Source organism: Enoplosus armatus, chromosome 11 (genome assembly GCF_043641665.1).
Source record: "Enoplosus armatus isolate fEnoArm2 chromosome 11, fEnoArm2.hap1, whole genome shotgun sequence".
NCBI lineage: Eukaryota > Metazoa > Chordata > Actinopteri > Centrarchiformes > Enoplosidae > Enoplosus > Enoplosus armatus.
The window spans coordinates 13,609,028-13,633,854 of record NC_092190.1 but is presented as its reverse complement, the minus strand read 5'-3'; the positions used below and the strand labels follow the sequence as shown (position 1 = coordinate 13,633,854).

Here is a 24,827-nt window from a genome sequence, read left to right as displayed (position 1 = left end):
TCATTGAGTACAACCAAACATTTTATTCCACTCAGTGTACATGTCAAGTTCTTTTTGTGATATGCTGGGCTGGAATTTGCAAAACACATTGTCAAAGTCTTGGTAGGAGACCGGTCGCATCTGAGTGGGGTGGATGGTTGACAGGTCAGTACCAGGAATGCCATGGAGAGGACCTACCACAGCCTCTTGACACAGCTGGGCCACGTCCAGTCCTGAAAAGCCCTCTGTCCTCTGAACCAGTAGTGACATCTCTTTGTCACTAAGACAGTAGTTGTGCTGTGAGAGCAGTTGGCTGATTATCTGGTGTCGTGCTGTCCCATCAGGCAAGGGGATGAGCAGTCGCTTGGTAAAGTACCTCCGTAGGGACTCTGGGATCTCTTCAGGCTTATTGGTGGAGCAGACCACAAGGACATGGTCCTCAGCAGAGGTCAGAATATTGTCAAGCTGCATGAGGAGCTCAGCCTTGAGGCGATTCACTGGGCTATCCTCACTGAGCTGGGCTGACAGCAGCAGGTCCACCTCTCTTATGAACACCACCGCAGGCTGGCGACACCGGGCCACCAGGAAAGAAGCCTGGATGATCTTGTCCCCTTCTGCTAGCCACTTGGTCACCAGAGCTGAGCTGCTGAGTCGCAAGAAGGCAGCCCCCAGTTGGCTGGCCATACAGTGGGCCAGCAGCGTTCTACCAGTTCCCTGAGGTCCAAATAAAAGGAGGCTCCGAGGTAATGTGGCAAGTCCACTAAACATATCTGGCCTTAAAATGGGCCATAGTATCTCCTCTTTGATGGCTGCTTTGGCCATATCCAGACCCGCGATGTCGCTCCAATCCACTGGAGGGCCCTGCTGAAGGATTTCTGTGGTCACCATCTCCACCAGGTTGGAGTCACTGTTCTTCAGTTGTTCCTCTGCAGCATGGATGGACGAGGTAGCCGTACCAATGTCAGGCCCAGTTAGGGAGTGAGAGAGGTGCTGTCTGTGCTCTTCAGTTTGCTCACTCATGATGGGGGATCCAAACTTACTGTAGGGCTCACCAGTTCGAAGATCACCCACAGAGCTTTTGGTTGATCCATAGGATGGAGGAGTTAGTGCTCTGCCAGAGTGTATAATAAATTTTCTTTGTTGATCAGAAGACATTGGCTGTTTGGTTGGCTTAAACGCTAGAGACGATGCCTCAGCATTTCTGTCAAAACTATTGCCTCTGTTTGCGTCTGAGACACTGCTGTCTGCTATTCTGTACATTGGGCTCTGTGACGAGCGCTGTTGGTTGTAGTTGAAATTGCCATAGCTAGAGTCCATATCTCCATGTCCGCTCATGTAGAAAGCTTTTCGTTTTAATGAGTTGGATGTGCTGCCATTCAAAGGTGTTGGTGCGATTGGTGTATGATTATGGGACTGGTAGGTGTAGCCAGGCAGTGTGGAGGGAGGGATTGGTGTAGGAGCTGCAATGCCGGACGGCAGATAAGCAGAAGGAGGAGGTGCTCCCCCAGGGCTATAACCAGGGCCAACAGCAGTCTGAGAAGGATACCCTGTTGGAGGATAATTGTAGTTGGGAAGGTTTGGAGACCCAGCGTTGTAGCTCGGCACTAAGGCGGGGGGAGGAGGTGGGGGTGGTGGTTGTAAGAGCCCAGCACTGTGCAAAGGAGAGGGGTGTGGGGAGGGGAGGGCTGGGGTACTCTGGCCGCTGTAGCTAGAATGCAGGTAGGAGCCGTTGTAGCTGGCAGTATATTCCTGAGAGGGGAGGCCCGAGTGGAGCGTAGTGGCGGTGTGGCTCCCACAGTTACTGCTGGAATAGCTGGGCTCAGACAAGCTGCTGGCCACCCCTGGGGAGCTGCCTATGCTAGCCGACACATCTGTAGGGGGTAGGGCAGCTGTCATTCCAGCTTTGCTCACAGATATAACATCTGGAGCACAGTTCATTGGGTAAATCCCCTCCTGCCAGGACTCATTCTCTGACTTTCGTCCATTCATGAGTCCAGTGGTGCTATCAGAGTAGGAACACAGCAGGGCTCTTTCATTTGGGCCCTCTAGGATCCCAGAGTACTTCTCTGCATATTTCTTGAGCAGATTGGAGGCAGTCAGTGCAGAGATGTCATCATTTGCCCACGCATACTGGTACGTTCGCTGTAAGTGCCCCCGGTAGGCCTCTACTTTGTGTGCTGGCGAGCGGGTAGTGGATGAGATGTCAAAGTGTTGCTCTGCCCATTGTGTGTGCTCTGGGGTCCACTGCATCTTTAGACCTAGATATTCCGCATAAGGAAGAAATATGTCAAGGCAAGCATTAAATCATGGTTAATAATCATTTAAAATAATAATTCTAATTGTTGTATAATAATCAAATAGTAAATAATTCCATAATCCATGAATAGCTTGCTGTTTTTTCTAATTGCTTGGGTGGAGAAAAGGTGGAAAATTACAAAGGAAAAGCAAGAGTTTACCATATTATCTTCCAGAAAATGTTTTAAATACCACTTGCACCACAATGCCCAAATGTCTACCATATGACAAACAGACATATGGGACCCAACACCTGGTTAGCGTGGTATAATCCACCCAACGCAGAGCAGAATGACACAGACATTGCGGGTCAGTCTATAATCCAACTTTCATCTGAGGCATTCTGAGACAGTTTCAAATCTGCTTGGAGGAGAGCAGCAAAGCAATCTTCCTTGGCAGCGCTCTGTTGCTTTCATCACACAAACCCCTCAGCCCAGCATGAATTACATCCACATCCAGTCTGCCTACTGCTTCCTAGTCCCAGAGTGAGGGAGGGAAAAAAAAAACATGCTTCACTTGTCTTTTTCTCTGCAGCTTCTCTCAGCCTCTCTGTATGGCCTTAAGGGTTTGAATGACATAAATAATCAAGTTAAATCCTAAAGTCAATCTGCAAATACAAGTTTTTACACATGCTGTCATCTTTTACTCTGCTTGGGATTATCGGAGGATGTACTATACCCTCAAAGAATGTAGACTATTAAAGAGGCTACAGCTCAAAACAATCAGAGATAGTGTGCAGAGCCTCACACATCTAACATCCACACTAATCTGACCAAAAGCTACAAGAAGATATGAGAGGAGATTCATTTAACCAAACTTATACAATGGTCCATGCCCTTGCTAAGCAGGCGCTGCAGTGGTATACTTTATACTTCAGTAGGTTAAGTCCATATCACAGGATTTAGGCAACAAACAGCCACTGTCCAGAGGCAGATTACAAACGCAGTGTTTGTCTGTAGATTCCCTTCTGACTCCCTCCCAGCTATTTGCCCACCCGCCACACTAGACACCAGGAGCTAATTAGCAGGATGATGCTGCACTAATTGTGTTAATTTACAAGGTTTTAGTCAAAGAGATCCATGCTATGGCTCACATAGTTGTCAACCATCCAAGCTAATGATTAAGAAAAACAGCCAGAGGCAAAAAAAAAAAAACCTGGGAAGACAAACATGGTAGCCATACTGTGCTGGAACAGAAAGGTTCAACAACCTACAGAAAACAGAATATGAAATATGGAATATACTAAACTATACACCTAACTACAATTACAAAAATAACTAAATGTATCTAATGTAAATTTATTTGATATGTGTATGAACTGGGGAAAATGTATGAATGACGCCCTTGAGAATACTAAAAATCTCACTGAAGACCCATTCATTGAAGTGTCAGTCCACCACTGTATTCAAGGAAAGCTATTTTTTTTTTATTTGTAGGTGGGTGAAATGCAAAAGTAAGACTTTTTAAGTGGGAAATTATTTTTCCAGTGCAGCCTGTCATACACGCCTGATGTTTTTTCCCCTCTTGTTATTACTAAAATAAAATACCTTTTTAACAAACATGAATATACATTTTTTTCCACATTATTGCTGAGAAAAATGTTCCCTTCAAAACAGACAAAACAGTATTTGGGCAATAGCAACCAGCACTGTGCTGCCTGCCAAAAATATCTCAGCCATTCACAGCATTTACTGACGCCGCAGTGTGTATCAGGATCAGGATAATGGTTTTTGGTGAAATCATTCAGTAGAGTTCATTAACACTCAAGGCACATTTTGTCAATAACAAAATTGCACACCGTTTATTGAGTTAGACTCTTTTTAATCCTCTCTGAACAATGTGCCACTTTGGACAATCAAAGAAGTGCTACTCGCAAAGTGTACTTGAGATCTCTGAGTATCAGGTATTTTATAAAATGGAAACCATCCAAGATGATTATATAAATACAGCACACTGCTAAAAACAGACTGAGAAACTGAGACTTTCACTTTCTATATCGAAAATAACTTAAAACCTGAGATTTGGATTTCTGGAGCGTTTTCTCTTCTACAGGCAAAACAAGTCTATTCTATTGATACAGAACCTACACAGAGGATTTGTATTTAATTTGTGTTGTTGTGCTAGTGTGCAAGTGTAAAATGATTCAGTGCGTCAACCAGTCTTCGTAAGATGTTTACAAAGCATACTATTTGAACGAGAATTAGACTTTAAATTGTTTGGTTCATACAAAGGTTAGGGAATGGATAGCAAATGCATCCACACACAAATATGTATATAAACACTAACATAAATAGACACAAATGCTCACACACACATGCCGTACATTAGCATAATGATCTCCTACTTCGGTATAACGGGAAACCGTTGTCCTTTATTCCACCTGCCTGGAAATTCAAATACAACATCCACAGGTTCCTTTGTCTATCTTTGAAATGGTATAATTACAGAGCGCTCCATTAGTGGAATGTTTTCAGATAGCCTCGGGGCTTGAGCTCAAATTCCACTGATCAGCCACCAACAAATACAGCCTTTGTTAGACTATTGTGTTTGTCAATTCATAGATCTGAATAATTGTCCTTGATAGATCTGAGACGATGGTAATATAGGAAGAGTTATCTGTCTCTATCTTATAGGTCGACTCATATCTAAATGAAAACACATATTTGTCTTAACAACATAAAATTCAGTAGAATCAGCACTGTGATTAAAAGCAATGTCCTTAAAATGTCTGTTATATATCGTATACTTCATAGACGATCTCGCCCTTATTGAAAAAAAAGATCAAGTGTAGTCGAAATGCATTTGACATGTGATGCCATGGCGTTATGCTACGCTATGGTGTTTAATTTCTGGTTCAGTGATCATCACCGATGAAACAGAGATTCTGACCTTTTTGGGAACTATTAATCTGGAAGCCTGGGACGTTTTTAAGCAAACAAGAGTGGGCCTCCACTCTGTCCATCCAATTTCCCAGTGCGTAAATTGGACCGCCGCTTGCACAATTCTCTATTCATTACTGTGCTGCTGAAAGGAAGCACAGAGGTGGCAGAGCGGTTTTCTTTTCCTCTTTCTGTGTGTGCGTGAGTGTATGTGTAGGAGAGAGAGAGAGAGAGAGAGCAAAATGCCTTCCAGGAGGATTCCCAAGCATAAAGAGCTGGACTTTCCTTCCTCTTTTTTGGTTTGGGGGAGGGGAAGGTGGGAGGGTTGAGGGAGAGGGGGAGGGAAGTGAAAGCTGTCGTAATTGAAACGTGGCCTAATCAGACTCATTACCATTTTTACCAATTTGCACCACCAAAGATGCTTATTAGGTAACTGTGTTTAATAAGCCGCTCTTTAGAAAACTAACTGTAATGAGCTCTTTAAAGTCAGACTTGAGCATGATTATACACTGGAAGTGTTTTGCAGAGCCCAAGCAGACTGGTACATTTAGTCATGTACAATGTCATAATTAAGCTGCACAAACTCTGCACTTCACACCACACAATAGTCCCAGCTGAGGCAGTAGACATGCTGAAAAGTATTTATAATTACTGATCATTACAACCCTGGGATTTTCATCGCCGGACGTAAACATAATTATGGGAGCTTTTGCTTTTATTCTGCGCACACAGACCACTCTACTTGACAAGCATGCAAATATTGCAGACAGACAGTAATTACTTTTATAAATAAAAACAAGCTCATATTCATATTCAAATTCAGCAGAGATATTCTAAGTAGGGGTGGGGCAAAACATTCTAATACAATGTGAAACGGTAATCGGTATGGCTACAGACTCCATTCATCTCACATATCAAGTTAAGACTATTTAAACTCAATTTAGAGCTCCATGTGGCAGTAATTCCAATCTTTAGACGGCAGGGTGCCATTTAACCCCTCATTTAGAAAAGATATGCCTTCCTCCGTCACTGTCTTTTCCAGGGCTACTGCCCATACATTTCACAGTCTGACCACCCATGGCAGCAAATTACTACATGTCTTCACACTATCAAAGTCCACCGATCCCAGTGGAGTCTACACTAATCCGAACATAAAAGGTGGAAAATGACTGTACGAGCACGCACTTACAGTATGTTTATTGTAGTTAACCTGCCAGACGGGCAGACAACTTCCTGTGACAGGACCTGTCTTTGTAATCATAATGATACGTGTCGAAGCAAAGTGAGTTACACAGTCTACAGTGACAGAGCTGTTATCACTTCAATTTAGTAAACACAGATGAGTTCTTTAAAGCAGCTGTCCTGAATGTCTGACACACTGATGCGTGTAGCAGAATATTTTAGATGAAACAGAGTGAAAAAAATCTAAGAGTCTGTCACTGACATTTGCCTGTTCACATGCTGTGTATCTGCTGTATTTATGACTAACTACTATTAGTGAAAAAAATGCCACCCCTCAAACAACTTGAAATGACAGGGTTATCCATATATTGATTAACAATACAAAAGATTAGACCAATCTGAGAAAATATCGGATAAAAGAGTAGATCAAATATTTGATATTAGATGATATGGTGAGATTTTGTGTATCCAGACAAGCAGTCCATTCATTAATGTAATTAATCATATAGTTAATGGAATGTCAAACATAATCACAAATGTTCATCACAACCTGTAAGAGCACAAAACCTGCATACTTAGTCTGACAATGAGAAAAAAGTATTAACTGAGCAATGAAGAATTTGATAAAAGCAAGCAGCAAATTGGCTGCAACTATATCTGGGCCATATTTTACTTGATAAATGACTAAAATGAGTTGAATAACCTAATTAACTTGCAAATTAACAAATAATTTATGTATTTTATTATCACTTAGTTCATAAATAATTTCAAGTTAATCAGAAATATTTATGTTAAAAATTGTGCATTTGTTCACATGGCAGCACAGTAAGTATTAAATATAAAGTGATATGGACACAAGACAGTGGTTCTTTACATGTGAAGCAAATGTTTGATATTTTATGTGTTAAATGACCATTTGTCAACATTGGAGTTTGGGTTTGGTTCATTTTATGTTGACAGACTGATTAACAACCTAATCAATCAACTTTCTTTAGCAGCAGATATATGACAGTGTGTGTTATAACTAAATATTGGGGGACACATTAAAGAAAAACAAACTGTAGTGTTTGAATTGTTTGTCACAAGGCAAATCAAACTTTTTTAAAGTATTAAAGGAAGTTGTGCTGTAATAATAAATAAGGTGTGCACACTGAAAATGTACAACTTTTGTTTGCTTATTTATTTTTTAGACACAAGCAGTCTCTGTTCTATCAGAGTTGAGTTACACATCTTGACAGATATGTGCAAAGAATATGATGCATGGACTGGATCAATCCAACATGTGCTTCTCCTGAAAAAACAGCTGCGGTTGCAGGAAGGAAACACAGCATTCAAAGAAATGAATGGAAATTCTGGTGCAAACTCACAGACTAATTCAGTTGGTACAGACAACGCATTAGTGTGGAGGCATGGATAAATTGCATATATATATATATATATATATATATATATATATATATTTATATATAATCAATGTGGTCATTACAATATATTATGGCAAAGTTTACAAACAATGGTAAATTTGGATATGTGTGCACACATCTGATTTGGGATTTAATCCTTAACATGATCATACAATGAAAGCCATATTTGATTTTGTCTTCATGGTTTGATAATAGTCTTTATATTTCGTAGACTTTTCGATGTGCTATACGGAAAGTCTACCTTTCCTTTTTTATCCATATTCTAAATTCAAATGCACTGCTTTGTTATTGCTAATACACCTGGGTTTGGCAACAGGTTAGGTGAGGAGCGTGTAGTTAGGTTAATGCTATCCACCAGATCCCACCCTTCTGTGCAGGCACCCTGACCAACTGGTAGGAGTTGCTAGCGCCCGCTAGCCACAAAATAAAGAATACAAAGGTTGCAGCTCTACAACTGACTGACTGAAATCAGTTTCACGGTTAAAGTGACTTGAATGGTCAAAATCATTACTTCATTAACTCACCACTCCTCTCTATATAGCTGCGACCAAACTGAACACCATGATGCCACGGAGACAATTCACTGCAGTATAAACCCTCAGTGTATAATACCAGTTTAATCTGCAGCTACAGTAAATGTACTCTTGCAGCTTAAGTTATACATGTCTTGTGCTTGCTATTTACACAAGATGGTGGTTATGAAAAAAAGAACAAGAAAGCCTGCTCCTCATACAGTCACTCTAAAAGGTCCTAAAAATGCATGAATCTACAGAGAAGCACATTATTTTAACAGCAGCTGTAACAGAATAAAACTGTTTGCGGGCAGGGGGCTGTTGATGATTTGAATAATTCATCTGAAATGTAATGAGAAGATGTAAATTTTCCCACTCAGAAATCATTTCATAATTGCCTGTAAAAATGCCCTCTTTAGATTTTAAATGACTGTTAAGCAAGTCTGTCTTTGAAAGAGGTAGTATAAAACATGTGACTGTGTGCTGTGTAGGTCCTTAAGTTGATGTTGCCATTTACAATGAACGTGGACACTGTAGTTTATTTTGAGTCAGTCCCACACACACACACCGTCCTGCTGCTGTAAATACTCACTAGAGCACTAAATGTCTATTACAGTAACAGGCAGCTGAAAATAGTCCCCAACAAAATTTCATCCTGTTTGAGAAATCTTTGTTAAAAACTAGAGAGTTTTTAACTACTTAGCCTTTTAAAAAAAATTTAATGACATATTTGTTACCTGTATTTAAAGATTTACATCTTCAGTATGAAGAACAGATGGGCTTGGGGCTGACATAAACAGGGCATGGAAAAGTATTGAGTGATCGATTACAACTATTGGCTTTGGTCTTTTCATGGGATTTGTTGACAATAAGAAAACATTCGTGTGCAGCTGCTTTTCTCTATGTACTCAAAGTGATGAAAACACAAAAGCATACACACAATACCATTTATGGTTTCCTTGTTACTTACGATCTTTTCTATTTTTTTTTCTACACAGTGCAGTAACACATTTGGACTTATCTGTTGAGCAGCCTCCTCAGCATAATAATAACTTATTGATTTGTTGCTTCAAAACAAACTCAAAGAAAGCTGATTGGTTGTTGTTAGTGACAGTATTATGGCAGAGTAGGCAAACGTGCAAAAGATGTTCATACTTCTCTTGCCATTAAGATTGACACCATACATGGAAAATCTTGCCAGAGATTCTCAGTGAATGTGCACAGCTGTTGAAAACTTCAGTTTGACAACATAATGCATTCTTTGTTACATGCCCTTGATGTTCTCAAGTCCCATGGGTGTTTTGCTCTGAGCTAATGATAAACTATTGGCTGGAGGGGAATATGTATTTGTCATTTTTCCCTGCAATACAGTAAATCGTGAGTTTGAGAGATTCTCTGAGCTGTCATTTCTCTGTCTCAGTGATGCTAATTAAACCATGACTCTTCAGGACAAGAGGCCCCCGAGGCTACATCTTCCATTACTACCCTAAGTATAGCTAAATCCACACACATGCTAAACTCTCCACACACAAGTAGAACTTGTACACTGAATAAAAGTAAGACAATTATAGGAGACAGGCTTCACAGTGCTCTGTAGTGCATAATACTGATGAATACTCAAATGGCTTGTTAGCTAAAAGAACACAGACATTGAATTCGAGCACTTGGTGAAACTTGTACAGTAGAGGCAGTGGTTTTGCGAGCCTCTATGAACTTGGCTACTCTGCCTCTCAAGGGATCACTTACACACTTCAAAAGAGAAGAGAGGCAGATTGTGACCTCGCTACATGAAGGCTCATTGACCAAAAGCTACTCACTAACATCTTCATTCCCCAAAGTCCTGTTACCCCAAGGAAGACTCCAATCAAAGAGGCCGGCAGGGAAAAAAAAAACCGCAAACAGGCAATTCGGCAGGATTTTCTGGATTTCTTTTTATTACATTTAGCACATTTTGACTTTTACTGTACGGCAGTGGTTTAATGGCTCCAGGAACCAGTCATCTGATTTATAAACAACCAAGCCCCATTGGAAATTAACAGATTATCTTGTTCACTGGTCCGATTCACAACTGTGATTACTTCACGCTTCCAACCATTACCATCAGACTTTACAGCCATGTTAACCTGGTAAAGACAGGAGGGGATTCACATTGTAAAAGAAAATCTCATTTTTCACAGTGTGATCTTGAGACACAAATCAGAATGAAAAAGTTTTGTTTTTCCTCGACAAACAGCTAGCTACATAGCCAGTGGCACGACTTCAACCTTTCACGGAGAAAATGCTCCTCTGTTTAAAGTCTATAACTAACAAAGAACTGTCTGTCGCTATACACCAATATTCAAGCATTTATATGCAATAAGAATAGCAACACAGATCAGATGGTAAAGACCAATATATACAATGAAAAAATTACTATTGTTTTCTCTCTGACAGAAACATCACACAGAACACAACACTGCTAACTCATATTTCCTGCATGATGACCGACATTTTGTCCAACTGAGGAAAACCAAAGGAAAGACAGAAATTAAGGCAAATGCACCTGCGGAGTTCAAAAGCGAAAGCACATTAAACTGATTAAAAGTTTAAATTGAACTCTAATTGAAAATACCCACGTGAACAGAAAAGGGATGTTTGTGACCAGTGCCAGCTTTTCATTGAAGCATTCTGAAGCATTCTGTGGTATCGACTGCAAGTCTCAAAGAAGGTCACTTCTCCAACACAGGCCAGACAAAAGGTGAAATGAGACAACTGAAGCAATCTTAGGTCAATATGAAATAGAAATCTCTCAGCTATACTGTAATAAAGTTACTGAAGTGCAGAAGCGAAGCCATAAAAGGGAACTTTTACAAGGAAAGAGCTGTCTAGGAGATTGGTTCGCCCACTGGCAAACAATGGCTTCTAAGAGCTAAGGTGGCACGGTCAGTGCAGTACCATGCAGCTGAATTACAGCATTCGCTTTTAAAAGTAAGTTTGTTTAAAGTAAAAAGGCTGAATTAAATATTACTAAGTTTTCTATGTATGTGACAAAAAATATTGCAATCAAAAACATTAAAATGAATCTTTGAATCCTGATATGTTCTTAAATTTTCCTTGAGGTAGTTTTAAAGTGAATGCTATTCTGTACCTGCTCGTTCCAACACTTAATGGCACCTTTGTAATGGTACAAGAATAGGAACTAGTATGCTAAGTGAGGCATTTATTATGAGTAGTATGCTCCTTCCAGCATTCACCAATCACTTAAGTATTTAATAAATAGAAAGAGACACAACTAGAATGAACTCCAAGCTTATTCAGTTAGATGAGATAATGTGCGGAGAACAAATCACCTGTTGGCTGACTGCAGAGATACTGAGTGAACCTGCTGTGTTTCCTTTCGCTGAGGACAATGTACATGTGTATCATTGTGATATTTGTGACAGTGACTGTTACAAGTTGTGTCAGAAGCTGCTGCACAGAATGCTTTTTCACATAAATGTCCCAAGGCAGAGGGAAAGTGTTGGGATTTGGTAGGGAAAAAGACAAAACAACCATTTCCACCTGATATCTAAACTCATGTTACTGTGCTCTGTGATCGTAAGGCTTTTTTATATACACATAACATGAGAGTAAGGGTGTGACTTATTAAAAATGAATATGTGGAAATGCATTTTTGCACGTATTTTGCATATGCTAATAGCAGAATAATACACTCCACAATTCCATATTATTCCATATTTCCGTGTTCTTTGTATCCTTGTTATGTATGTAATGTAATCTGGCTCCATCTATTTTTCTTGAAAATGGCTCTGATCAGCTCTAATAAAACTGCAGTCTTTGTTCTCCAACCATTTACTGAAACACTTGCAAACTTCAAAGGCACAAAATGAAACATGGTAAAAGGCTAGCATACTCTCCATAGCATTACCTAAATCGACTAACCTTCTTGTTCTAAAAATTTACCATTCAAAAGCAGGAGCTGACTGTGGTCACTACTGGGCCAAACAAAATATTCTACACTGGAAATATATATATCATTAGCAAATTAAACATTAGAAAATATAAATTCTTTACAAATATTTCTCTTCTCTGTGAATGGCTTAAACTGTAGCAGGGCAACAGTGTAATTGTTTCAGTAGTGTAATCTGTATAAATGGCAAATGGAGGTTCTGAATGAAAGCTGTCGGTGTGTGTGGATGAGAGAGTGGCAGCCTTAAAAGAATTCAGCGCTTTGATAGAGATGAGACAAGAAAGCAAATGAAATGAAATGAAAATTATTCCAGAGTATTCCTTAACAGATTATGAAATGAAGGGAAAAAAGGTTAATCTGTGGCACAAAGCAATTGTGAAAAATAAATTAGATCATTAGTAGAAATTGAGAGGTAGGAATTTCAAATATTTCCACATTGTGTTTGTTTAACCAACACCTTTCTGGTGTTACAAATCCATTCCTCAGGTAAATTTGGAAGAAGTGAATTTTCACGCCGCAAAACAAGAAATAAAAAAATAAACAGACACAACAAACACATTTCCCACATTTCATTAGTCAACCTCAATATGTGGTTCTTTATGCAGTTTAAAGTACTGATTGTTCTACATTGTGCTGCATTTGCATGTTCAGAGTTCAACCAATTAAAAGCTAATTAATTAGACACAATTCTATTAAGAAACAAATCCCACTCATCAATATAAACAACCCAGGGTCACCCAATGCTCAAATGTGAATTGGCTCTTTGCACCACACGGACTAGAGAATAGCACAATAGCACAACTGGAGCTCACAATAAACAGCTTGGCACGGATATATTTGATAGAGCACGAACTCATCAGTGCTGATAGATTTTACTCCCCTGGATGGAAAGCAGGAGGTGTCACTTACGTACAGCTCGCGTTCTCTCAAACGGTCACTATTAGGAAAAGGGCCAGGTGTTCACTATCACAACACACAAATGCTTATATGTTACTACACACACAATACTGCGATCATACTGGAGTCTAATTATCAAATACTGATCAAATGTTTAATGCAGGTTTCTCTACTATACCTTGAATATTTGAATTAATCTCTCTTGAATTGTCTCTGTTATAGTATTATATCTGCAAAAATCAAGAATAAAAATCTTCTGTAGAATTAAACAAGTAGCAAAATGTACACAAAGACACATTGTGAAAGACACAATATAACTTATATTGTGTCTTTCAATTTAAGTTTGCATGTAGCTCTGATTGGTGACCTTACATCACACCCTATCGATCTATTGGCTCCTTGCCTCTATGTCCAGGTAACATTAGTGTGAGTGTATGAGTATGCACTGGGAAATAATTAATTTTAGTGTGTTTTCATGTCATGTGATTTATTGTTTTAATTATTAATTATTTATTGTGTTAAGTCATATTTCACTGTCTGTTCTTTCTGCAAAACCTTTTTCCAAAACCTAAATTTGATTTATGGCCATTACAATGTGAATATAAACCACTACAAAAAAACAGCTACTAGAACGACTACAGTATTAACATCCACTTCACATTTTTCACAACAGGAATACGGTATATGTTACATACAAACTAGAGTTATAGTTTGAATTTAGTCATACACTATTAAAAAATCTGTTGCTGTAAAGCTAAAAAAGATTTTTAACTGCTTTTTGTGCCAAAAATAGTAATAAGCCTAATAGTAGAGGTGCTTCATGGCCTGTGATTGCAAGGCTTGGATGAAGTCATTAAGAAAGCTTGCTTGATTCTTCACTGCACACTGGTTGAATGTGTATCTCCCATGGTGCCAAGTTTCCATCCATTTCAATGAAGGCTTAAAAAAGGAAAGTAGGCAAATGGGCTGCTGGCTGAAATATGCAATTAAAAACAACTACTCCTCAGTTTGTTATGTTTTGCCTCTCTTACAGTTTATGTGCATACTGTTAAATAAATCTGCCGCTGGCTAGTGTGAGAGTTCCCTTGATGAATTGTGAACAGCCGACAGTGAAGAGTCCGGCCCGCTTTGTACAAGGCAATTCGTACAGCCTTGCTCATTTGGGTATGCATGAAATAACAATATCCTACTGGGAGCATTCTGAGTTTCAAACATTTGGGGTCATCTACACGAGCAGATTCCACATGTGCAGCCTGTGGCCACTGAGGTCTGGAATCTACCTCCCTCCTGGCTGGGTGACGTTGCATGTTCTATTTCCAGACCGAGGGTTGAAGTGAGGCTGCAGGGAGTGTAACACTGACCCACATGACCTGTGGCCTAGAAAAGCTGCCTGAAGCTCCGCACACGAAAAACTCCTCACTCCTTTGCTACGGTCTTTCAAAGGCAAACAAAACCTTTTGCGCATAGCATGTGTCTTTTCATGCCAAATGATTTGCATCCTTTATATTCGCATCTTTGACTTGTTGTCAATGTATTCCGTGCCGTTGTGAAGCCCGACGCTCACTCTCTGAAGTCTCAAGTGGGAAGAGAGAAAGGAAGTCAAAGAGGCAAAACTGCTTTACTTTCAGGCCCAGTGTCTACAGGCCACATGTCTCCAGTCATCTGTCAGTAGTTTACATACATAGTATGACACTTCCTCTCTCTGTGGGAACCCGTTGTCACCACTTGGCCGCCAGCAGAGGCTGACTGGGTGCTAGATGGGTCTCCCCCAGGTACCTCTAGGGAGCCACATTAGGCCTAGCTGACAGACTGACAGGAACACGCAGACGCGCACACACACACACACACACACACACACATACAGTCCGTCCCTTGCCCAAGCACTCACTCCTCCTACAGTGCACCAGCTCACATGCTCCCAAGGCATGGCACACTTTGCATAAAGCAGTGACTTTGCTCTACATCAAATTTTTTTCAGACACAAAATAATTTTTCACCCCTCTAGCCTCTCCATGCTACATGGAAGTTTTGAAATGAATAATGGAAACAACAGAGCTGGAGACTCATGGGATCCATTTAAAGATGTGGGAGAGGCGATGCAGTCAGGGTTTGGACTGCAGAAACATCACGCTCCAAGTAAATGAATCTACTATTCTTCTGTACAGTATAGAAATGCTGCTATAAACCGTGCGCAGGCCTATTGATGCCAACAATGACATAGTGTTAATACATTTTCCTTTAAATCAGGAGAGCATTAGAGTAAAAATAGACTGCAAGAAATTATGTGTAGGCAAACTGAGCTGGCGGCAACAAGCCAACAAAAAGCCAGCAAAAAACGCTTCTTATTTCTGCAGATGCAATAGTAGATTTCACGCTGGATTCTTTACAAACAGAACATGAGCTTTTGTTCAGTGCACACCACATCCTAGACAAATGGCTTGATTTCCTTTGCTAAAGTGGGAGTTTGAACTATGTTTAGCTTTTCTCAGTGAAACCTTCGTTTGGTATTTCCACCTTGCCTCCCCAGATACTTGGAGTGGAAGTGAGCGAGAGCGAGCGTGGGGCGGTCCACTGTAACAGCTATTTTAGACCATGCAAAGTCAACACAACTCCCTGAGGTGATTTCCTGATAATGAACACAAAAGAAGTGTCAGCCCTCATAAAGCTCCGTGATGATGCTGAACTCTTGAACGCTCTTCTTTTTTTTTTCTTGCACTCTTATTTTTCTGATTTAAATTAATCTAATTCCGTATGGACTCCAAGAGAGACTGTCAAATAGGCCACACGCCAGACAACAAGACTTCAGTGACTATTCACTTACACAGACTCAAGTTGTTGGGAAGGAAAAGAAAAAAAAAGAAACAGCATTATGAATTTAAATTGTCTACGTGCATTAATCTACCAGGAATCAAAAGACAAACATTTTCTCATTGTTTCATATTTAATTATTTCTGCATACAGCAACTCTTGAGAGCAGCTGATCAGTCACAGCTTCACCTCCATTCTCAACAGCTACCTTGAAGAAAACAAAAGGCTATTTGTGGTTTGTGCAGTTAACTAGCACATTGCCTCACACCTTAATAAGCTGGGCACTATAACAACAATAACATCACTGCCCTGCCTCACTTCTGCGCATGCTGCTGTGGTCACGTCACAGAGTCACTGCAGACACCCGCTGCCTTGCCGCAGCCTGACACCTTAAACCTCTATGGCAGCGTATGCTCACCCCTCCATCCCCTCTTCCCTCTCCTCCCCACCGTTCATCCCCCCCCCCCCCCCCCTCTTCTCCACACCAACAAGCAGACCTCAACCCATCCTCTCCCGTCCCTGGCACTCAAGGCTCCCTCTGCCAGCACCTGGCACAATGCCAACCTGTCAGCCACCCGACTCCACGGAGGATGAATGAATCGCTGAGAACTTTTGCAGAAAAACCCCCCAAAACACTGATAGCTCACATCTCGTCTGATCATCGTTTTAGCTAATTGTCTCAAATATCAATTTGAGGCAATTAGCGTGCGATGTGATGAATGGGACAATGAAAAACAGTCAAAAGATTAACTTTTATATTCAAAGCAAATCCTTGCATGCTCTTGAAAATAAACAGCTGAGTTAATTCAAGCATGTATTTCAATATATGAATTATAACACTATTATACTGTCATACAATGACAAAATAAAATGGATGACATGCCGAGACAAATTTATTCAAATTCTAATTTTGTTCTTACAGTCACATATTTTATCTCTTATTAAATTTAGAACGCGCTACAGTTTTGTAGAATCAAAGCAGTGGGATCACAGTCTCTTGGTGTTATCATAATTAAGGGGTTATATTGATTAAGGCAGGTCAGCATCAAGACAAATTTGACAGTTTGAATTCATAAAAAAGTACATTTCAAGTTCTTAGAATGAATCTGGCAAAGGTGGTGTGGTGGAAAAAGTACTTAAAGGTTCTCTAGTTGCCTGGGTTTTCAGTCTAGCAACTGGAGAATGGCGGCCTCGATTGCCAGATTAGTCAGACACTGTTTTGTGAGAACACAAGAGGAATTTCAATACAGCAAAATATTGAGTTTTCTCTCATCCTCTTGTGAAAGGCTTGCTGCTCTCTCACAATACGAAACTCCCCAACAGCATGCAATACATTTTTTTTTTAAAAACACCTTGAAAGAAGGATAGGAAAAACACCTCTCTTCACCAAGGTTATTCAATGATAAGCAACAGTACTCAGGCACACAATGACGGCTCAAAGTGCCAGCTATTTTTAAAAGTCATGGCATTGTAGATTTTGTTAATCATAGTCCTTGAGGGCTGGATATTCACTGCCTGAGAGTAACAGTAAATAATCTGGCCAAAGACATCACTTAAAAATATGGAAGTAGATTCAGCCATAAGGACTTAATGTTGTATGATTTCTTATGCATGAATAACATGTTTATACTATCGTCCTAGAGCTGTCCACTGCCACTCCATTCAGCCTTTGCTCATAAAGCAACCAACGAATTATGCTCTCAGCTGCAATACTACATTATAAATCAGTTTAAAGGGATGTAAAGAAGGCGACATTAACAAGCCAAGAACTGTGAGAAATTCATAGACTGTATAAAAGAAGTGGACGCAGCCACCGTGACTTCACCCATTGGTTTGTGGACTACCGTTTTGAAGCCTCGAGTTTGGCCGTTGCCTTCTTGTTTTTTTGGAGCCAGAAGTGACCGTATTTGGATGAGAGGGTGGATACACATTGCTATGCCTCTATCCTGATTGACAGGTTGCCGTAGAAGTGACTTCACAAGGGAACCACGCCTTAAAGCACACCCTGCTTTATTATCTAAATGGGACCATAATTTACAAAATGAACATTATATTGTATTGAAGAAGATGTGAAACTAGCAATTGAGACCATAAACTCATTAGGAAAATGTTTGCTGAGGTAATAAATCAAGTGAGAAGTAGAGTCATTTTCTCATAGACAATCGGACTTTTGCAGTCACCTTCTGTTGGCCATTAGAGGGAATGCAGGTTTAAGGCACTTCCGCATTGGCTTCACTTTTCAGACCTGGAGTTTGGTGCTTGGGGAAATTATAATTCTCTTCGTGAGCTGCACACACTATTAGAAGACATCAATTTACGGCTATGCAACACTAGGCATTGTCTATCTTTGCTGAACTAAAGATAGGGAAATCTCCAATCTTTTTGGCCACTAAAAAAAAATCAAGAATTTTGCATGTCTAATTAAAATGTAAACAGTGTAATGAGGACATCAGTGATTTAGGCAAACGTCTCTGGCTGCCACTGGGGGTATGATAATTACAGAGGCAAATCTATGAATGCACATGAATCTCCTACAAGTCCAGATTAAAAGCCTTAGTGCTAAACCTAGTTTAGTACACCTGGGGATTGTCTATTCTAGCCAATCCCCAACAGGCTCAGAGCTGCCTCGTCTCCTTATGAGTGCAGAGACACCTCATATGAAGGAGATGAAACAAAGCCTCTGTTTCAATGTGTTGGAAATGAGGAGTTTAAGGCAACAAATGCAACACTCTGTGTAAATGATATGCCTGGAATATATGGCCTGAATAAACCAGCCCTACAGCATGACTTATGAGCGTGTTAGAATCAGTCATTTAGAGAACCCTAAGCTCTATAAGCACATTGTGCATGATGGTATGGATCATAATAACATCATAGGATGGGCGTGGGAAAGATTAGTTTCTTAAATATAAAGAAATTGAAAGAGAACAAGGCGTTGTGTTCACCCTCAAACTGGCTCAAACATGCACAAAGAGAAACAGACTGGCAGACCGGCATGCACACACACACACACACACACACACACACACACACGCACACACACATACAGTACATGCACACACACGATCACATATAAAGACACATAATCCTTAAAAACATTTAGAGAAATCTATGGAGCGATTTGCATTACAGGTGGCAGTGGAACAGTAAATATCCACTTGGTTCCTAACAAGCAACCTGTGTTGTTTTTATCTGCTAGAATCTGTTAAACTAAATTAAACCGTGAGTATTTTGTTTGAATTAGAGGAATAAAATAACATGACAGGCCTGTAGCTAGGAGACATATGAAGGGTAAGTACAAGCAGCCAATGGTAGGCACATGCATTTTAGAAAATGTCTATGCCATATGCTGTCACTCAGAGAAAAAAAACCCCAAGTCTGAGCAGACAGTCGCTGTGTCTAAATGAGATGGTAGGAGGAGGAGGAGGAGGAGGAGGGGAGAGAAAGGGAGGATGTCAAGGATTCATGGTCCTTCATCTTTGCAGTAGAGCAAACACGTCCCTCAGTATAGCAACAGACAGCTGCCTCCACTTTCTAATGCAGTCCAACTTAGATCACTGCGAGAATTGTCAGCATAGAAAGAAACACACAAAGATAACATAGCAAGCTGCCATGAGGGAAACGACAGAGATGTGGATACAAGGGAGGGAGACGAACAGAGGAAGAGAGAAAGAGAGGGGAGGGAGGAAGGGAGGGAGGAACATGTAGAAAATACTTAGAAGAAAGATTGGAGTTTTTTTGTCCCTTCTGCTGGCGTCTTACTCCATTGGGGACTCCCTCGCTTTTTATATGAAAAGCAGGAAAGACACCGCTTAACATATTTGCTTAAAGATGACAATCCTGCACTGATCTCATACAGTATAGTCAAAGGGCTGAATGGGATCTCTTGTAGTTACTGACAAATAGATCCGTCTGTAAAGATAAATATTTCATCAATTTACAGCGGCGTTGCAGACATCCCAGCGGGTGTTTGCACAGAGTCGGCTCAAGGTATTCTGGAGCAGGCTTTAATTGTCATCATTAGTGCACATATACACGGTGCCGGTCCTGTCACATAGCGCTTCCCTGTAGTAATGGTTTAAGTTGTGCTGTCAATAATAGTGATCGCAAATAGTGTTCAGATTATGGGCAGAACATTTAGAGCGGCTGCATTGCTTCACACAGACACTATCAGGTCAAAGATTAATGTAAGATGCATGCCGAAGATTTGTTTTTGTTTGCGTTTGTGTTCTGGGGTGCAACTGTGATTAAGTAACTTAACAACAAATCAAAGATATACATACAGCACATATATTCACTGTATGTAATAATAATCATAACAGTAGAAAACACACTGAATTTCTGGAAACCTAATTTCATGTATGTGGTGCAGTTAGTACACAAAAATAAATATCTTTGAGAGATAAGATTTAGACATTTCGAAATTACTTTGGAAATTCATTTTTTTTTTTTTAAAGATTCATCAGACTACATTAAACAAGTTTTAAGTGCACTGACTGAGGAAAACCTTTGCTTTGCCCACCATCTGAAAGCAATTCCTTTGTCAATACAGCACAACTAAATATAACGAGTACACTTCTATATCCTCGTGTCACTGGGAAATAGGTGTATGCAATTATTGAGTTGACTTCACACAACTTCATGTTATTATTTACAGTCCCTCTTAAAAGTGTGAACATGTGTGACATTCAGCAAAGAGGGTGATGAAAACAGGAGGGTCAGCATCTGTCGTCAAATTCATCTCAGAGATTCATGTCAAGCAACAGCTTAGATTGCTATCATAAGTGCTATCCTACCAGAAATAAACAGAGCTGTCAGCTTCTTTCCATGCACACCGGAGGTGTCTGGGGTTAAGTAAGGACCTGCAAGAATCACCTAACACGCTGCAGGAGACCAGACATGGAACCCTTCCAGGGTTTGAACTCTGATGAATATCCTCAGGTTGAGCTTGATAATTAGGATATTTAAGACGAGAGATCTGAGAGAATGATTCCATAAATGCAAGATGATTGACTGTAATTTTGAAAGATAAACCTACTCTTATACCATATATTTAAACCATAACTTCCACTAAAATTGGATGTGAACATACAGCAGCAAGAAAATATATGATTGTGAGTTTTAGAGGTTCTGAATTGAGTTATGTAGTTCCAAATATAAAATGGTACATTTAACAGATTGCACAGGGTATTTCAGATTGCTGAAGATGTAAATTTAAATAAAACTTATTCCTCCAAACTATTTGCCATCCACTTCAGTATCCATATCTCAGCAGCTCAAATTAAATTTAATCTTTTCTAATAAAAATACCCACCACACATGCATTTGGGGGGTCTAAATATGAAACACAAAAATCTGACCAACAAATGTAATACCCACTTTACAAAAACACATTACAACCAAACACTCAAACATAATGAATGTGTTAGTAATGTAAATTATTTTTTTCCCACTGAGTGACGGACGCTGCAACGCTGTTATTTTTGAAGAGGAATGAAAACATACTTCAGCTCACTGCTGATGATGTTAATTTCACTCTCAGAGCAAAACATGCAAATGAAATGTGTGAACACAATTAAGTAAATTGTTCTATGGAGGTGGGAAAGGTTCACGCAGGACAACGTGTTTTGCAAAAGAGAGACAGCACACAACTTGTTACTTCTCCTCCTGACTTTGTATCCCTGCTCAGATCCATTTACTGGCCTGTCATAAACCATTTCCACTGGAACATGAATAACAGCTATTTCTGACGGTGCCTTTGAACTCATTTGGGAGCAAATCTGATTTAGTTTCACTGGTGAGTTGTTATAGAGTGTGACAACTAAATAAGAAAGCACATGAGAACTTCCAATATGAAACTATATGAAAAACAAGGCCAAGTGTGAGTTTTCCTGAAAGTCTGTTTATATCACATATGATGTTTGACAAATATACAATAATAAGATCGTCAATATATTATCGCATTGTTGTATTACAAGTATTTCTGTTGTACTATTTACTTTTCAGTCTACTTCATACTATTAATTACTGAACATAAGATGTAGCACATTTGTGATGTAAGATAATTGTGACACTAATTGTATTGTCCTATGCAGTCTCCATATAAACAACAGACATTTCACTAATCATTCTCTCCACATTTACAAGAAATCCTGAGCTACAGCCATGTCATACATTTTAAAATAAAGGACATTCTTTAAAGCTGTCATGAGAATATCTTCTCTAAATTCTTTAAAGGGCAAATATTTAATTTATGGCTAAATAATTAAATAACAGCAGACTGTGTCTCCACACAAAGAAACTGTTATAAATAAGTGGCTTTGAAATTTGATCTCTTAATGAAATATTTTGCAACCCTTCTGGATAAATTCACATCCACTGTCTGTTAGGCAAAATAATCACATTGTTAAGAGTTATGCATGCAAAAATATTAAAGCAGTGCAACGAGACAGAAACAAGTTAAACTGCACGTGAAGAATATCAGTAACAGAAACCAAACCAAATTAAAATGGGAGCAAATAGTTTCACCTCCACAAGATACTTTGAACCCAACTGATAATGCCATTTGTATGAAATTATAATGTGCCCTTATCTATGGACTATGCTCATTTATTATTATAACCTGAATTAAAGCACAAAACTTTTGAAGATGAACCAAACATGCACAAAGAAAAAAAAATACAGCACTGCAACAACAGCCTCTTTTCAAATATGACAAATATGAAGCAATAACAATAATATTAATGATAAATTACAAAATGAACATACCATAAATACTGGTGCTAGTGATCATGTCTTCAAGCCTAAAAACAAGAGGAGAGGGAAAAACAGCAGAGTCGGAATTTTCACGAGGAGGAATTCCAAAGGTTGCTTCTCATTACAGGCACTTTCTTCCTCAGCTATCGGATTTCACAACTTAAAAAAACGCACGGTCCCTTGTTCTCTCCTCAGGTACTCATTAAGGCCGTGCAATAAAGGACGACGCAACCCGAGGAAAACGGAACATGCCAGTAACATTTAAGAAAAAGAAAAAGAAAAAACACCGGAAAAAAGCCCTGGACGTTGACGCGAGAGCCGCACAGGCACGACTGCAGCCTGTCACTTCATGCGCGAGTTGAAACAAGAGGATAGGGAGCATGTGAGAGACTGTAGATGACAGAAAACACACATTTTTCATGCCGCCTATTAGAGGAAGAGGCTAAACCAGCGTGATGCCCCCCCCTCCTCCCCTCACCCCCCTCCCTTTACTTTTAAAATAGATTACTTGCCAGCAGTTGTCCCACTAAGAGCGCAATGACATCCCATCTATTAACCTCCCGCCTACGGTTATCGCGGCAAGTTTTATTCAGGCTGACATGCAAAAAAACTTCTCGTTGCAGGAAAGTTATTCAAGCCGTATGTGTAACCATCTCCTCAAACTGCGGACAGTGAAACATTCATTGCGAACTCGGTCTAATCCCGGAACTTCACAGCCTTTATTTTGCGTTTGCTGAAGCGATGACAAGTAATTTTGCCTCGGAGAACGCGGAGTGACTGAACACAGACTGCGCTGTTCTGTGATGCGCGACTGTCTCCCAGCGAGCGTTTGCGCGTGCAGAGGGAGGGGGAGGGGGGGGGGGGGGTGGCTGCTGCTGCTGCCTGCTCCGTTTCTCTTTTTAATTGTCAACATCACCGATAGACAGGATAAGGCTTACCTGTGTAGGTGACAGGGCAGCGTCGGGGTTTATAGCACCATCGATCCGGTGAGCGGTGCAGATGAATGGCTCGCGGAGGTTAAGCGCGGCTGCTCGCGATTTGAAACCATTCCAAGTTAGTGAGGGGGAAGACTGACCACAGCCTCTGCCATGTTGGAATTCCAAACCCTGGACAGCTGCTCCACTGACTGAAGGCGGCACGCTGCACACTGCGCATGTTCTCTGCGGCGGGAGCCAAATTCAAAGGGAATCAGCCTTAATAGGCAGCAGTTCACAAGTGGCCTATCATGACAAGATTCTGCTGAAGGCTGTTTGACGCATTAACAGTTTAATTGTACTGTCTGCACGCTCTGCAGGGGACTGCCTTCTTCTGGCATGTACTGTAGAGCCTATCTGCACCGCTTGGCACAGACTGAGGTTTCTTATGAGTCTGTACATTAAGGACACATTTCTCTCTATAGTATATTCATCTGTTGGCTATTATTCTTTTAAATACAATTATTGTCTTTTTTTTCTTTGGAATAATTAAACTAATCTTCACCAACTGCTTGTGGCCTACGCTGTGTTTTTCTCTGCTGCTGGTGTTGCATATTTGTCTGAGGTAACAAAATATATCAAAACAATAGTATGACACACGGAAAAAATGCGTGTAATTGTTTTCTTTGCTGGGAGTGAAATGAGAAGATCGATGCCACATATCAGCCCGCTAAATATGAAGCCACAGCCATTAGCTGGCTCGCTTAGCTTAGCTTAGCTTAGCATAAAGACTGGTAACGGGGGAAACTTGAGTCTATGCCGGGTTGCCTGTCAACCTCACGGTGGCTGCAAGACTCCAGGAAGTTGCTGCGCCTGGCAAAGAAATAGTCCTTCATGTGACCTTTGTAAAACCAAGATTTGTTGCTTATACTGTTTGTTTTTTGTATGGATTAAAGAAACAAGATATAACGTGTTATGTAGTGAGCTTTAGAGGTGCTGGTAGGTGGATTTTGTGACCTTCAGATAGAGCTAAGCTTGCGATTTCCCCGTGTTTCCAGTCTTTAGGCTAAGCTAAACAACAGCTGGCTGTAGCTTCATATTTACCTGACAAATGTGAAAGTGGTATTGGTCTTCTCATCTACCACAGAGAGGAAGTAAATAATCGTATCTCCCAAAATGTATGACTTAAAGGTATTTTCAAAAAAACTTGATTTATATATTAAACAAATATT

At 40.1% G+C, this 24,827-nt stretch overlaps 1 protein-coding gene across 1 annotated transcript; it reads right to left on the bottom strand.

Annotated features, from left to right (window-relative positions):
• On the bottom strand, positions 1 to 23,836 carry fign (fidgetin). Its single transcript, XM_070915275.1, has 2 exons — positions 23,620 to 23,836; positions 1 to 2,237 (listed from the first exon to the last, which is right to left on the bottom strand). Exon 2 carries the CDS (start codon positions 2,227 to 2,229, stop codon positions 1 to 3), a length of 2,229 nt encoding a protein of 742 aa, XP_070771376.1. The 5' UTR covers positions 2,230 to 2,237; positions 23,620 to 23,836.
• Between the last annotated feature and the right edge of the window lie 991 nt (positions 23,837 to 24,827).